Source organism: Erinaceus europaeus, chromosome 17, assembly GCF_950295315.1.
Source record: "Erinaceus europaeus chromosome 17, mEriEur2.1, whole genome shotgun sequence".
Classification (NCBI taxonomy): Eukaryota; Metazoa; Chordata; class Mammalia; order Eulipotyphla; family Erinaceidae; genus Erinaceus; species Erinaceus europaeus.
In genome coordinates this window covers 2270340-2286560 of record NC_080178.1, presented here as the reverse complement: position 1 = coordinate 2286560, position 16221 = coordinate 2270340, and the positions used below count along the sequence as shown (strand labels likewise).

The following is a 16221-nucleotide window of genomic DNA, read 5'->3' as shown; positions in this document are numbered from 1 at the left end:
TAAAAAATGTGCTTGGGATCTTGATGGGGATAGCATTAAATTTGTAGATGGCTCTGGGTAATATATTCATTTTGATGATGTTAATTCTTCCAACCCATGAACATGGAATATCTTTCCACTTCTTTGTGTCTTTTTCAATTTCTTTGAGTAGTGACTCATAATTTTCAGTATACAAGTCTTTCACTTCTTTGGTTAGGTTTATTCCTAGATATTTTATTGTTTTTGTTGCTATAGAAAAAGGAACTGATTTCTGGATTTCAATTTCTTCTAACTTAGTGTTTGCATAGAGGAATGCCACTGACTTTTGAATGTTAATTTTATAGCCTGACACATTACTGTATTGCCTGATGATTTCCAAAAGCTTCTTGCTGGATTCCTTAGGTTTTTCCATGTATACTATCATGTCATCTGCAAATAAGGAGAGTTTGACTTCTTCTCTTCCAATCTGTATGCCTTTAATTCCTTGCTCCTGCCTGATTGCTATGGCAAGAACTTCCAACACTATGTTGAATAGTAATGGTGATAGTGGGCAGCCCTGTCTAGTACCTGATCTGAGGGGAAATGCTTCCAGTTTTTCACCATTGAGTATGATGTTGGCTGTAGGTTTGCTATATATAGACTCCACTATCTTCAGGAATTTTCCATCTATTCCTATTTTTTGTAGTGTTTTGATCATAAAAGGATGTTGTATTTTGTCAAAGGCTTTCTCTGCATCTATTGATATGACCATGTGGTTTTTGGTCTTGCTTTTGTTGATGTGGTGGATCACATTGATTGACTTATGTATATTAAACCAACCTTGCATGCCTGGGATAAACCCCACTTGGTCATGATGAACAATCTTTTTGATATACTGCTGTATCCGGTTGGCTAGAATTTTGTTCAATATTTTTGCATCTATGTTCATCAGAGATATTGGTCTGTAGTTTTCTTTTTTGGTTGTGTCCCTGTCTGCTTTTGGTATCAGGGTGATGTTGGCTTCATAGAAGCTGGCAGGGAGTATTCCAGCGTCTTCAATCTTCTGGAAGACTTTTAAAAGTAGAGGTATTAGTTCTTCTTTGAAAGTTTTGTAGAATTCATTTGTAAAACCATCTGGTCCAGGACTTTTATTTTTGGGAAGATTTTTGATAACTGTTTCAATTTCATTAGCTGTGATGGGCCTGTTCATGTTATCCACTTCCTCTTGACTTAGTTTTGGAAGTTGGTAGGTATCTAGGAAATCATTCATTTCTTCCAGGTTCTCTAGCTTGGTGGCATATAGTTGTTCATAGAAGCCTCGCATGATATGTTGAATTTCTGCAGTGTCTGTTGTGATATCTCCTCTTTCATTTACTATCTGATTTATTTGGGTCTTCTCCTTTTTTGTTTTGTGAGTCTGGCTAAAGGTTTGTCGATTTTGTTTACTCTTTCGAAGAACCAACATTTACTTTCATTGATCTTTTGTATGGTTTTCCTATTCTCAATGTTATTTATTTCTGCCCTAACTTTAGTAATTTCTGTCCTTCTGGTTGCTTTAGGATTCCTTTGTTGTTCTTCTTCTAGGTCTTTGAGATGTGCAATCAGGCTGTTTATTTGTGCATTTTCTTGTTTCATAATGTGTGCTTGTATAGCTATGAACTTCCCTCTTAGGACTGCTTTAGCTGTGTCCCAAATATTTTGATAGCTTGTGTCTTCATTTTCATTGAACTCTCGAAACATTTTGATTTCTTCCTTGATTTCCTCTTTGACCCAGAAGTTGTTAAGAAGTGTACTGTTGAGCTTCCACATTTTGGGCCTGTTACTAATCTTTTGTTGATTGTTAAATGTTAGTTTAATTCCACTGTGGTCTGAGAAGATGCTTGGGATGATTTCAGTGCTCTTGAATAGGCTGATGCTGTCTTTGTGGCCTAACATATGGTCTATCCTTGAGAATGATCCATGTGGATTTGAGTAAAATGTGTATTCCAGTTTCTTGGGATGAATGACTCTGAAAATGTCCAATAGTTCTAGTTTATCTATCTCTTCATTTAGCTCCCTTATGTCTTTACTGATTTTCTGCCTGGATGATCTGTCAAGTTGAGATAGTGGGGTGTTGAAGTCCCCTACTATGATTGTGTTACTGTTAATATATTGTTGTAGCTCTTTCAGTAGAAGTTTGATGTATTTAGATGGCTTCTCATTGGGTGCATAGATATTAATAATTGTTAAGTCCTCTTGATTGACTGATCCTCTGAGCATTAAGTAGTGTCCATTCCTATCTTTTTTAATCTTCTCTATTTTAAAGTCTATCATGTCAGATATGAGAATAGCTGTTCCTGCCCTTTTTTGTGGGCCATTGGCTTGAATGATAGTTTTCCATCCTTTCACTTTAAGTCTGTGTTTGTCTTGTTGAGTTAGGTGAGTTTCCTGTAGACAACATATTGTTGGGTTGTGTTTTCTGATCCATTTTCCTACTCTGTGTCTTTTAATAGGTGAATTCAGGCCATTGACATTTATTGATATCAAAGATTGAAGATATTTTAACGCCTTTCTTGTAGAGTTTTAGAGTGTTTTGATATATGTCCTATTTGTGGTGGTCTGGTTGTTTATAGGATACTTTTCAGAACTTCTTTCAGGGCAGGCTTGGTGATGGTTGCTTCCTTCAACTGTTGCTTGTCTGAGAAGGTTTTGATGCTTCCATCTAGTCTGAATGACAATCTAGCAGGATATAGTATTCTTGGCTGAAAGCCTTTCTCATTGAGCACTCGATAGATATCTTGCCATTCTCTTCTGGCCTGTAGTGTTTGTATGGAGAAGTCTGCTGCTAATCTTATGGGTTTTCCTCTGTAGGTGACTCTTTGTTTTTCTCTTGCAGCCTTGAGGATCCTTTCTTTATCCTTATTCCTTTCCAATCTAAGTATGACATGTCTTGGTGTCTTTAGGTCTGGGTTAATTCTGTTTGGGACCCTCTGGGCTTCTTGAATCTTTATGTCTTTGGTGTTGTCTAGACTAGAGAAATTTTCAGCTATTATGGCCTGGAGAACGCTTTCTTCCTCCCCTTCTCTTTCTTCCTCTGGTAAGCCAATAATGCGTATATTGTTTCTTTTGAAGTCATCCCATAGGACTCTCTTGTTGTTTTCAGCATCTCTTAATCTCTTTTTGAGATCTCTTACTTCTTTTTTAGTTGTCTCTAATTCATCCTCAATCTTGCTAATTCTGTCTTCAGCCTCATTGATTCTATTTTCTCTGCCCTCTACTGCTTTCTGGAGTTCATCTATTTTGTTGCCCTGCTGTGATACTGTTTTAGCTTGTTCAGCTAGTTGCCTTCTTAGCTCAGCGATTTCAGCTTTCAGCTCTCTAATAACCATGAGATTATTAGAATTTTCTTCCATATTCTCATTTGTTGTTCCTGTATTTCTGATTACAATTTTTTCAAATTCTTTACTCACTCCTGTTACTATTTCCTTAGCTAATGTTTGGATGTTGAACTCGTTGTTTAGTGCTTCACCCTCTGGAGGACTTTTAGCTGGACTCTTGTCCTGGTTCAAGTCTCCAATATTTTTTCTTGTTGTTTTAACCATTTTAAATAAGTTAACAGTTTTTTCAATCCCTGAGTTGGAGTTGAGTGGTGTAAAAGCCTTTTTCTTTTCCTCTGTAGGCTATGGGAGCCTGAGGGCTTTTAAACTATCAATAGGCTTCTTCGCTTAATCACTGACTCCTGACCAAGAGATAAAGCAGGGTGTGGCAGAGATAATCCAGTGGTTATGCAAAGAGACTTTCACAGCCCCTCAGCTATGCCACCGAGGTATAGGTCTTCTCCTGAGTTTCCCGGTTAGATCTCTGTACCCTGGGGTCCCTCCCTGTCACTGCTCCAGATTCTGAGGATAGTAGCAATGGAGACTCAGAGTTGCACTTGGTGAGTCTCTGGGGAGTCCTTTCCTCCCTTCAGCTGTCCCCTTGTTGGTGGAGCAGACTGGAGGTGGTGTCTCCACTGATAAACTGCTGAACTGTTAGCAGTCACTTAATCTCTCCTTAGGCCCCTCTCTCCTCTCTGTCACCAGCCACGCGTGTTTGTACTCACGGGTGATTTACTGGGTTTCTGTGGTCATTCTAGTCCTGTCTTGTTTCGGTCCGGGTGGTCTCCTTTGGTATTCCTAGTTGATCCGGGAGAGGAGAGGAGAGGAGAGGAGAGAAAGCAATCTGCTGCTCGTAGCTCCGCCTCCGGAAGTCCCTTACCCCTGCTTTTAAGTCGAGTGCTTCATCTACCAGATGGCTGTAATTTTACTTTTCTAAATTTATTTTTATTGTTTTTATTTATTTATTATATATTTAATTTAATTAATTTATTTTTACCAGAGCACTGCTCAGCTCTGGCTTATGATGGTGCAGGGGACTGAAACTGGGACTTTGTAGCTTCAGGCATGAGTCTCTGCATCACCATTATGCTATCTACCCCCCACTTTTTTGTTATGTTTTAATTTCTTCTTATTCTCCTTCTCCTCCTTCCTCTTCCTTCTGTCTTTCCTCTTCTTGCTCCATTATAGATCAATGTGTGTGTGGTCCAGGAGGTGGCATAATGGAAAAAGCATTGGCTCCCATAAACAACCTTGATCCACACTCCCAGCGGGGGAGAAGTGACAGGATGAAGATCAGAGGACTCTGCACTCCAGCTCCATCAGCACCTGGAGAGAGAGGAGGCAAAGGAGAGGGGGTAGTTATGATGTCCGGAGTGGCTTAGAGGGAAAGAGAGGATTGAATCAGAAAAAGAAGGGGCAACTATGTATCAATGTGGACAGACAGTTTTAGAGAAGATGGTTGGCCCATGTCTACAAGCTTAGGGGAACTGCGGTGGATGGCAGTGGGCTGACTGAAGATTCAGAACTCTGGTGGGGGGACTCAAACCCCTGTCGACATGTAATTCTATAATATAAAAATGAAAAAAAAAAAATTTGGGGGTTGGGCGGGATAAGCTCATGTGGCACAAAGCACAAGGACCGGTGGAAGGATCCCGTTTCCAGCCCCCGGCTCCCCACCTGCAGGGGGGGTCTCTCCACAGGAGGTGAAGCAGCTCTGCAGGTGTCTGTCTGTCTCTCCCCCTCTCTGTCTTCCCCTCCTCTCTCCATTTCTCTCTGTCCTAGCCAACAATGACGACATCAATAACAACAACAGTAACTACAACAACAATAGAAACAACAACCAGGGCAACAAAAGGGGAAATAAATAAATAAATATATATATAACCACAACAGAAGAGCAGGTGGGTGGCTGCTTCCCCTCTGTCGCCGCATGGAGCACTGCAGGCCCAGGAGCAAGGACGGGCCCGTCACCTTGGCCCACACTGGCCTCAGCCTCCTTCCCTCGGGAGGACAGAGGAGAAATGACAGGACAGTGTCCCGCCGCTGCTTCTCCTCTAGATGGCTAGGGGGCCTCAGCCACACCCCAGCCTGCTCCGGGCCTCAGTTTCCCCGGCTGCAGAATGCTGGGAGCCCTCCTCTCCCCTCCACAGGGGAGCAGCCTTAGGGCTGGGAGCTGGGTGCCCCACCCTCCAGCAGGGAAGGACTGTGACCTGGGGGGAGCCGGCTGGGGGCCCCCAATCCCCAGCAGAGAGGAGGCAGGAGGAGACCCTAGGGGAGCACGCCCCCCTCCGCCCAGGCCACATCCCCACCCAGGACAAGGACCGCATCTGTGGGGCAGAGTCCTCTCTGGGGGCTCCCCCAGTGCAGACCCCCTTCTTCTCCACACCCCGAAACTCCAGAGCTGAACTTTGCTCCTGCCTGCTGTCTGCATGGAGGCCGGCCTGGGCGGCCTGGCCTGGGGGGGTTCTGCAGGTCAGCTCCGCGGCAAGCAGGGCCACCAGCCCCAGAGCACAGGGAGGCGTTCCGAGCACCCAGAGGGTCTGGGTTTGATCCCCCCACACACACACACTTTAGCCTAGGTAGGGGGCTCCAAACCTTAGGGCCCCTCCTGCCTTCAGTCGGCCTGCCTCCTCCCTGCCTCCTCCCTGCCTCCTCCCTGCCTCCTCCCTGCCTCCTCCCTGCCTCCTCCCTGCCTCCTCCCTGCCTCCTCCCTGCCTCCTCCCTGCCTCCTCCCTGCCTCCTCCCTGCTCCTCCCTGCCTCCTCCCTGCCTCCTCCCTGCCTCCTCCCTCCCTCCCTCCTCCTGCCTCCTCCCTGCTCCTCCCTGCCTCCTCCCTGCTCCTCCCTGCTCCTCCCTGCCTCCTCCCTGCCTCCTCCCTGCTCCTCCCTCCCTCCTCCCTCCCTCCTCCCTCCCTCCTCCCTGCCTCCTCCCTGCCTCCTCCCTGCCTCCTCCCTGCCTCCTCCCTGCCTCCTCTCTGCCTCCTGCCTCCTCCCTGCCTCCTGCCTTGATTTCCCTCTCCCACTCCATTTTTGTCTGTTTGAGGACCGTCCACACCTTCTTCCACAGGGGCTGCCCCCGCCTGCACCCCATCAGCCATGGAGCAGAGCCCTCTGTAAGGAGACTGATCATCTTTCCTGCTGCTTTGTTTTGTGAGCCTTGCGCCCTGGGCTCTGGCTGTGGGTGGCGCTGGCTCCTCTGGGCTTCAGGCCTCCCTGTCCTGTGTGTGGAGCGAAGCCAGGCCCCACCTCTCAGCCCCTGGCCTCCTCAGTGCCCCGTCTCACATAGAGGACATGGCCTTGCTGCCCTGCAGAGCCAGCTCACCCCTCTCTGCCCTCTGCGCTCTCTGCTCCGGCCCCTGCCTCGTGGCACCTCCACCAGGCAGCCCTCCAGAGATGTTCCTAGCTCATCCCAGCAGACACCCCTGACTACACTACTCAGTGCCCAGAACAGAGTGAGTCAGCATCTTCCAGCTTGGGGAGGGGGACCCACAAGGCTCTTCTCTCCCAAGTGTGCCCCCCACAGCCCCTTCACCAGGAGGACTCTCCCCTAAGCACTGAGCTGACTGGGTGGGGTGATGAGCTGTTGTGGGAAGTGGGGGCTTAGCACCTTCTCCTGCTGCTTCTCACATTACCAGAGAGTCTGAATAGACTGCCCTTGCCACCTTGCTGTGCTGGAAGTCTGTTTAAATTTTATATTTATTTATTTATTTATTTATTTATTTATTTATTTATTTATTTATTTTGTGGCTCCGGGGCCTTATCCATAAGCGATTCCACTGTGTGGGAGCAGGAGAGGCGTCACAGCACGGCCCACCGTCTGTGGAGCTTCCCGCGGTGCTCTGGTGCTCCCATGCAGCACCAGGATGTGAATTTGGGGTCTTAATGCTTGGTAAGGCATGGGCTCTTCCTTGTGACCTACCTCCCAGCCTGGAGTTCTGTTTGCCTAGGATGTTATTTATTTATTTATTTATTTTTCCTTGTTTTTTTTAAATTAATTTTATTTTTGAGAGAGATGCAAAGAGAGACACACACAGAAACACCAGGGCACTGCTCAGCTCTGGCTTATGGTGGTGTGGGGGATTGAACCTGGGACTTAGGAGCCTCAAGGCATAAGAGTCTGTTTGCATAACCATTATGTTGTCTCCCCCACCCGGATGTTATTTATTTTTTAAAATTTTTTTAAAAGATTTTTTAAAAGGATTTTATTTACTTTCCCTTTTGTTGCCCTTGTTGTAGTTATTGTTGTTGTTAGACGTGACAGAGAGAAATGGAGAGAGGAGGGGAAGACAGAGAGGGGGAGAGAAAGACAGACACCTGCAGACCTGCTTCACCGCCTGGGAAGCGACTCCCCTGCAGGTGGGGAGCCGGGGGCTCGAACCGGGATCCTTATGCCGGTCCTTGTGCTTTGCACCACGTGCGTTTAACCTGCTGTGCTACCGCCTGACTCCCGGATGTTATTTATTTTTAGGAGAGATTGAGAGAGAAAGAGACAGATAGCAGAGCACTGCTGAGACGGGGAAAGGAGGGGGGGCGGGGGGCGGTGAACCCCGGCATCAGGGTCGTGCAGAAGCAAGATGCTGTCTCCCCAGGCCAACATGGGGCACCTTGCTACCTGCTGGGGGAGACGGGAACAAAAGGGATGTGTGGCTCCCCCTAGTGGAGCGCAGGAGCGGTGCACGTCCACGTCCGGCCCAGAGAGGGGCCCGGAAGGAGGGCGGTGGGGTGGGTGTGGCCTGCCAAGCCAAGGGGGCGTGGCCAGCGCCTGGGGGCGGGGCTGCAAAGGGTCCCCGCGGGGAGGGAGAGGTGTGGCCACGCCCGGCCACGCCCATCCTGCCCACAGGCCTTTGGCTTCTGTGCTGAGCTGGGAGCCCCTGCAAATTCTTGAGCAGAGGGTAGTGATCTGACATGTTTCTCTTGTCTCACTCTGGGTGCTGTGAGGTCATTAGGGAGTCAAGGCCAGAAGGGAGGAGGCAGGCAATTCCTGCTCACAGGGAAAAGAGAGAGAGAGAGAGAGAGAAACCTTAGTAAGTAACCCTTTATTTTATTTTTAATTTTTTAAATTATTACTATTTATTGGATAGAGACAGCCAGAAATCAAGTGAGAAAGCGGTGATAGAGAGGGAGAGAGACAGAGAGACACCTGCAGCCCTGCTTCACCAATTGCAAAGCTTTCCCCCTGCAGGTGGGGACCGGGAGCTCGAACCCTGGTCCTTGAACATTATAATAGTTTACTCAACAAGGTGCGCCACCACCTGGCCTCAACCCTTTATTTATTCATTTTTTAATATATTTATTTATTTTCTCTTTTTTTGCCCTTGTTGTTTTTCATTGTTGTTGTAGTTATTGTTATTGTTATTGATGTCATCGTCGTTGTTGGATAGGACAGAGAGAAATGGAGAGAGGAGGGGAAGACAGAGAGGGGGAGAGAAAGACAGACACCTGCAGACCTGCTTCACAGCTTGTGAAGTGACTCCCCTGCAGGTGGGGAGCTGGGGGCTCGAACCGGGATCCTTATGCCGGTCCTTGCGCTTTGCACCACGTGCACTTAACCCACTGCGCTATCACCTGACCCCCAATTTTTTTTAAATTTTAATTTGAAATTGAGAGAGGAAGGGAAAACGAGAGAGAGAGAGAGACCTGCAGCACTGTTGCGCCACTTATGAAGCCTTCCCCATAGATGGGGACTGAGGGCTTGAACCGGGGTCTTTGCCATTGGTCACATGTGCGCTCAGAACTGCTCCAGTGTTCACAGAGTGTTCTCTGATGCTGTGTGTGGCACTGTCACGTGGTACAGGGACATGGAACCCAGGCCCTGGAGCATGGTAAGGTGTGCACTCTACCAGATGAGCTGGCTCCTTTCCCTGAGGGTGCCTTTTTTTAAAATCTTTTTTGTTTTTAGTTTTTTAAAAATTTATTTATTTATTCCATTTTGCTGATCTTGTTGCTTTATTGTTGTAATTATTAATGTTGTCTGTCTTCATTGTATGATAGGATAGAGAGAAATGGAGAGAGGAGGGGAAGACAGAGAGGGGGAGAGAAAGACAGACACCTGCAGACCTGCTTCACCGCCTGTGAAGCGACTCCCCTGCAGGTGGGGAGCTGGGGGCTTGAACCGGGATCCTTCCTCCGGTCCTTGTGCTTTGCACCACCTGCGCTTAAGCCACTGCGCTACCACCTGACTCTCGAGGGTGACTTTTAAACAAGCCATCAGCCACAGCTTTTTTTTTTTTGGCCTCCAGAGTTATCACTGGGGCTGGGTACCGATTCTATAGATCCACTGCTCTTGGAGGCTATTTCTTTCTTCCATTTTATTGGATAGGACAGAGAGAAACTGAGAGAGGAGGGGAGACAGACAGACACCTGCAGACTGGCTTCACGGTTTGTGAAGTGTCCCCTACAGATGGGGAAGCCAGGAGCTTGAACCCGGATCCTTGAGCGGGTCCTTGCGCTTAGTACTATGTGCACTTAACCGTCTGGCCCCCTCAGCTTGTTTTTGTCGTGTTTGGAAGGTTATTTTGTGGGCCTTTGCTGACATCCAGCATGAAGTCTAGGTGATTCTGCTTCCATAGTAGCTGTTACTGATATGCAGACTCCAGTTGTTTGGGGGCAGGCGAGATAGCTCACCCAGGGAGGATGACCCGGGTTCGAGCCTGCTGCCCAGGGCACTGGAGGCAGCTTTCGGGCTGTGGAATCTTCCTGCTTCTGTCTCTGTCTCTTTTCTGAAAATGTCAGCTCAGAGATATGAAGGTCCAGTGATGAGAGAGAGAGAGAGAGAGAGAGAGCTGTTTTGAGAGACAGAAATGGGGAAATATCACAGCCCCAGAGAGAGAGAGAGCTGTTTTGAGAGACAGAAATGGGGAAATATCACAGCCCCAGAGAGAGAGAGAGCTGTTTTGAGAGACAGAAATGGGGAAATATCACAGCCCCAGAGAGAGAGAGAGCTGTTTTGAGAGACAGAAATGGGGAAATATCACAGCCCCAGAGCTGCCTCCAGTGCCTGGGGGTGGGGCAGGCAGTGCAGCCAAAGCAGGCAGGGCACCCAGGCCAGCTGGGGGAGCTCCCCGCGGTCAGGCTTGAACCCCGTCTTCGCTCACGGTGACAGGTGTGCTCTACTGGCTGCGCCACAGATCGGTTCCTACACCCACAGCCCCAAGTGTGAATAACTATGTGACGCTTAAGGAAATGCAGTCACGGGGGCCGGGCGTTGGCGCATCTAGTTGAGCGCACACATTACAGTTCACAAGGACCCGGGTTCGAGCCCCCGGGCCTCATCTGCAGGGGGAAAGCTTCACAAGTGGGGAAGCAGGGCTGCAGGTGTCTCTGTCTCTTTCCCTCTCTCTCTCTGCCCCTCCCCTCTTGATTTCTGTTTCTACCCAAATAAATAAACAGGTGAAATATTAAAATACAATATTCAGATAGACCGAGAGGAAGGGACCTGAGCGGGCAGGCGCTCTGAGGAGGTTGCAGTGACACTTCGGGAGGTGCCCGGCCCTGAGCAGCAGAGGGGAGTCTGGACTTGGGTGCTGGGTTCCAGGGAGCTGGGTCCCTCACCTCTCTGCTGGCGGGATTCTCTGCCTGCTGTGCTCGGGCAGGGCTGGTGGTGTGGTGGCGGTGGGTGACGGCGTAGATTCTGGGTGTGTGGGCACTGAGCTCAGCGCGTGGGGTCTGGAAGAATCCAGGCTGCGGCCTCTGGCTCTCCAGGCCCTGATCAAGTGTGAGGGAACAGCTGCTCCCCCCACCATTCCCCCTTTCCGTGCCATCCTGAATGCCAAGGGCACACAATCTCACACGGCCGGAGATGGAACACAGGACCTGCATGCCTCTCTCTCTTTCTCTCTCCCCCACTCTGTCTCATGTGCAACTCTTGTATGTAATAAAATTTTTTTTTTTTGCCTCCAGGGTTATTGCTGGGGCTCGGTGCCTGCACTATGAGTCCACTGCTCTTGGAGGCTATTTTTTTCCCTTTGTTGCCCTTGTTGTTTATCGTTGTTGTTGTTATTATTGTTATTGTTACTGCTGTCGTTGTTGTTAGATATAACAGAGAGAAATGGAGAGAGGAGGGGAAGACAGAGAGGGGGAGAGAAAGACAGACACCTGCAGACCTGCTTCACCTCCCCCTGCAGGTGGGGAGCCAGGGGCTGGAACCGGAATCCTTATGCTGGTCCTTGTGCTTTGCTCCAGGTGTGCTTAACCCGCTGTGCTACCACCCAGCCCCCATAAAAGAAATCTTTAAAAAAAATTCAGGGGGGGGGTTGGGCGGTGGTGCAGTGGGTTAAGCGCATGTATTGGGGTTCCCTCCAATACACACAACACAGTGGGGCCCTGCTGGGGGTGACTGAGGGTGTTTGGGGGGCGCCCTCACTTTGTACCTAAGGGCACCCCCATCATGCCTCAGTTTGCCCAACAGGTCAATGTGAGAGCCTTCTGGGGGTGGCTTGGGCCAGCTGGGGTCCACCTCGGTCCATCCAGACACTGCCCTCTCCCTGTGCCCTTGGGTCACCCCTGCCCCGGGCCTCAGTTTCCCCAAGGGGTCAAGGTGAGGCCCTGCTGGGGGGGGCTGCGGCCATCTGGGGTGGACCCTCACTCCGTGCCCCTGGGTCACCCCTGCCCTGGGCCTCAGTTTCCCCAAGGGGTCAAGGTGGGGTCCTCTAGGGGAGGCTGTGGTCAGCTGGGATCACACTCTGGCTTTAGCTGGACCCTGCCCTCTCCCTGTGCCCTGGCGTCATGCCCCCATGCCTCAGTTGCCTGAAGGGGTCATGGTGGAGACCTCTAGGGGAGGCTGCGGCCAGCTGGGGTCCATCCACTTTGGGGTCCAGCCTGAAGCAGCCTTCACCCTGTACCCCGGGGTCACTCCCCGTGCCTCAGTTTCCCCAAGGGATCAAGGTGAGGTCCTCTAGGGGAGTCTGCGGCCAGCTGGCGTTTACCTCTGGCTTTACCTGGATGTTGCCCTCACCCCTTGCCCTGGGGTCACCCCTGCCCCTGTGCCTCAGTTTCCCCAAGGGGTTAAGGTGAGGCCCTGCTGGGGGAGTCTGCGGCCATCTGGGGTGGACCCTCAACCCGTGCCCTAGAGTCACCCCTGCCCTGGGCCTCAGTTTCCCCAAAGGGTCAAGATGAGGGCCTGCTGGGGGAGTCTGAGGCCATCTGGAGTGGATACTGGGGTTGCCCCTGTCTGTGCCTCAGTTTCCCCAAGGGGTCCAGGGGAGGTCCTCTGGGGGCGGCTGTGACCATCAGGGGTGGACCCTCACCTCGTGCCCCAGAGTCATCCCTGCCCCGGGCCTCAGTTTCCCCAAGGGGTCAAGGAGAGGCCCTGCTGGGGGAGTCTGCGGCCATCTGGGATGGACCCTGGGGTCGCCCCTGCCCCTGTGCCTCAGTTTCCCCAAAGGGTCAAGGAGAGGCCCTGCTGGGGGAGTCTGCAGCCATCTGGGGTGGAGCCCGGGGTCCCCCCTGCCCCTGTGCCTCAGTTTCCCCAAGGGGTCAAGGAGAGGCCCTGCTGGGGGAGTCTGCGGCCATCTGGGATGGACCCCGGGGTCGCCCCTGCCCCTGTGCCTCAGTTTCCCCAAGGGGTCAAGGAGAGGCGCTGCTGGGGGAGTCTGCGGCCATCTGGGGTGGACCCCGGGGTCGACCCTGCCCCTGTGCCTCAGTTTCCCCAAGGGGTCAAGGAGAGGCCCTGCTGGGGGAGTCTGCAGCCATCTGGGGTGGACCCCGGGGTCGCCCCTGCCCCTGTGCCTCAGTTTCCCCAAGGGGTCAAGGAGAGGCCCTGCTGGGGGAGTCTGCGGCCATCTGGGATGGACCCCGGGGTCGCCCCTGCCCCTGTGCCTCAGTTTCCCCAAGGGGTCAAGGAGAGGCGCTGCTGGGGGAGTCTGCAGCCATCTGGGGTGGACCCCGGGGTCGCCCCTGCCCCTGTGCCTCAGTTTCCCCAAGGGGTCAAGGAGAGGCGCTGCTGGGGGAGTCTGCGGCCATCTGGGGTGGACCCCGGGGTCGCCCCTGCCCCTGTGCCTCAGTTTCCCCAAGGGGTCAAGGAGAGGCGCTGCTGGGGGAGTCTGCGGCCATCTGGGGTGGACCCCGGGGTCGCCCCTGCCCCTGTGCCTCAGTTTCCCCAAGGGGTCAAGGAGAGGCGCTGCTGGGGGAGTCTGCGGCCATCTGGGGTGGACCCCGGGGTCGCCCCTGCCTCTGTGTCTCAGTTTCCCCAAGGGGTCAAGGAGAGGCCCTGCTGGGGGAGTCTGCGGCCATCTGGGGTGGACCCCGGGGTCGCCCCTGCCCCTGTGCCTCAGTTTCCCCAAGGGGTCAAGGAGAGGCCCTGCTGGGGGAGTCTGCGGCCATCTGGGGTGGACCCCGGGGTCGCCCCTGCCCCGGGCCTCAGTGTCCCGGGTGGGGCCGCAGGTGCCGGGCGGGGCGGGGGCGGGGTGGGCGCGGTGGGCGGGCACCGGGCGGGGCGGGGACGCGGGCGGCTTCCGCTCGGGGTCCCTCCCCGCCGGTCGCTCCCGCCTGCCGCCGCGGCGCCGGGGGCGGGGACGGGGCGCCATGGGGCGCGAGTGAGCCGAGCATGGAGCGGGCCCCGCGCCCCCCGCCGCCGCCGCTGCTGCTGCTGGCGCTGTGCTGCGGCCTGGGCCCCGCCGCGGGTAGGTGCGGGTGCGGGTGCGGGTGCGGGTGCGGGGCGCGGGCGCCCTTTGTCTGGCGGGGACCCCGCTCCCTGCTCCCCGGGGCCCCGGGCGCGGCGGGGCGCGGGCCTCCAGGTGCTGGCGGGCGGGTCCTCACCTGCCCGGGCGCGGCCGGGTGCGGGGCAGAGTCGCCGCCCGCGCTGACACCTGCCAGGTGGCCGGGGGGGGGGTGTCCAGCGGCGGGTCCCGGGGCGCAGCGCCAGCCCCACCCTCGGGGGCACCCGGGGCCGCCGGGCACCTTGCTCCCTCACCTGTGGGCGCCTCGCTAAGCGGGAGCCGAGGTGGGCAGGACGGGGGTGTGGGGGGGGCTGCGTCCGTCTGTCCCTTTAACTGGGACACCGCCACGCGGGTCTGGAAGCCCCAAGCCCTCCCCTGGGGGAGCACCCGTGTCTGGGGGTGCCAGCCTGTCCTGTGCTCAGCCTCTGGAGCTGTTGGTGGGTCTTGGGTGTATGGGGGGTGGGGGCTGGGGGGCGGGGGGCTTGGGAACTGGGGGGCGGGGGCTGGGTCCTTTGTCTGGGCCTCCCGGAGGCAGACAGCTGTCTCCTTTGCCCCCCCCCACCCCCCACCGTGTCCCCAAGTGTGCAGGACGGGTCCCTGCCTGGCTCCCACTCCAGTTCCCAGGGACACCCTGGGTGCTGCCTTCCAGTCCCCCCAGTCCCCAGCAAGTGCCCCCCACCCCCCACAATCTAACTGGCCACCCCCTCCCCCCAGTGGGCTCCTCAGCGGGTCACCTTTGCTGCAGGCAGAGCCAGACACAGCCGACCAGGCTAAACAATGACTAGCCTGCCTGCTCCGGCTCCCTCTCCCTCTAGAAATGCCCGGGCACGGGTTTTGTGTCTTTTTTTTTTTTTTGGGGGGGGGGAAGATGTTTGTTTTGAAGGTGGGGCTTCTCCACTGGCCCGTGGCTCTGTGCTGTTGCAGTGTGGGGTTTCGTGGACTTTCCGGGGGTGGGCACGGTGGTGGCGTTTGTGGAGAGGGGTGCCTGTGGTCTCTGCCCCTCCAGCCTCTCTTCCCCAAGGACACGGGACCGTGTGTTGTGTGGAAGGACAGAATATGTCTGATTATTTAAACACCAGCACGGGGAAGCCGGTTGAAATTGTTCTGAGACTGTCCCGGCCCCTGATCCTTCTGTTAGTCAGTCAGTTGGGTCCAGGAGTTCGGCCACTGATCCTTCCACCCCCAGTTGCTTCCCATTGCGATTTTGATCTGTGAGCTCACCAAAAATGCCTTTGTTCCTGGGGTGCTGGGCGGTGGGCTTGGCGCCAGGTATTTCCAGGGCCCAGCTGGTGGGTGTTGAGTGGACTGCATGCCCTTTGCCCCCCCATGTCCCGTATGCCCTGCACCCCAGTGCTGAAATCCAAGAATCTCCATGGGCAGGCCTCCTCCAGCGTTTGCCAGGTCCGCCCCGTCGGATTCAGGGCCCCAGTGAACTCCAGCTGCAGTGCACCATGTGGAGAGTTCTGCCCCCGAAGGCTATGGAAGAAGGGCAAACGCTAGAAGAAGAAGAAGAAGAAGGGAGTGGGGGGGTGGCGCCAGCCAGGTCAGGGTCCGAGAGTGGGGTCTGGGCAGGTATGGTTCAGACCCTCCTGCAGGGTCGCAGGTGCGAGACAGACCGGGGGCTTGGGGCTGGTGGCCAAGGTGCAGTGGCCAGGGCTACGGCAACCCCGGAGGCAGGGGCCATTCTGTAAGCTTCCCGGGGCCTCGCAGTCAGCCGGCACCCCGGGGACAGCTCAGCTGACAAGACCAGGCAGCTGCTGGCCCCTCCTGCAGCTGCTCTGCTCACTCTCCCTCTCTCCCCCCACCCCTCTCTTGTCTGTCTCCAAACCACCAGCTTGCACTTGGCCTCAGTCTCCTCATTTGCAGAACTGGGGTGCCAGCGTCTGTTGCAGGGGCCTCAGGGTGCTGATCAGGAGTGGAGAGAGGAGGACCCCTTTCCTGGAGACTGGAGTCCCTTTAATTCATTGTCATTATTTTGCAAGTGGAGTCACGTTCTTTATTTTATTTTTATTTACTGGATAGAGACAGGGAAAGGGGGAAGAAAGAGAGACACCTGCAGCACTGCTTCACCTCTTGCAAAACTTTCTCCCTGCAGGTAGGGGTTGGGGGCTTGGACCGTGTCCTTACGCATGGTGACATGCTCTCAGCCCATTGCGCCCCCACCCCACCCCCGTCCACTGGCTGCTAAGCAGAGTCAGGGAGTGAACTCGGGGCCTCGTGCGTGATCACTGCTGCTCAGTGGCCTGCCGGGTGG

General features: G+C 53.8%; 1 protein-coding gene across 4 annotated transcripts in view; it reads left to right on the top strand.

The window, feature by feature from the left end:
* Nucleotides 1–13799: 13799 nt before the first annotated feature.
* LRP5 (LDL receptor related protein 5) overlaps nucleotides 13800–16221 on the top strand; it is a 62620-nt gene continuing 60198 nt past the window's right edge. For 3 of the 4 annotated variants that reach the window (XM_060177239.1, XM_060177238.1, XM_060177240.1), the window contains exon 1: nucleotides 13800–13931. In XM_060177239.1, the coding sequence (XP_060033222.1) occupies nucleotides 13856–13931 (76 nt within the window). In that variant the 5' untranslated portion in view covers nucleotides 13800–13855. The remainder of the gene's footprint in view (nucleotides 13932–16221) is intronic. The other variant, XM_060177241.1, reaches the window with a different exon arrangement.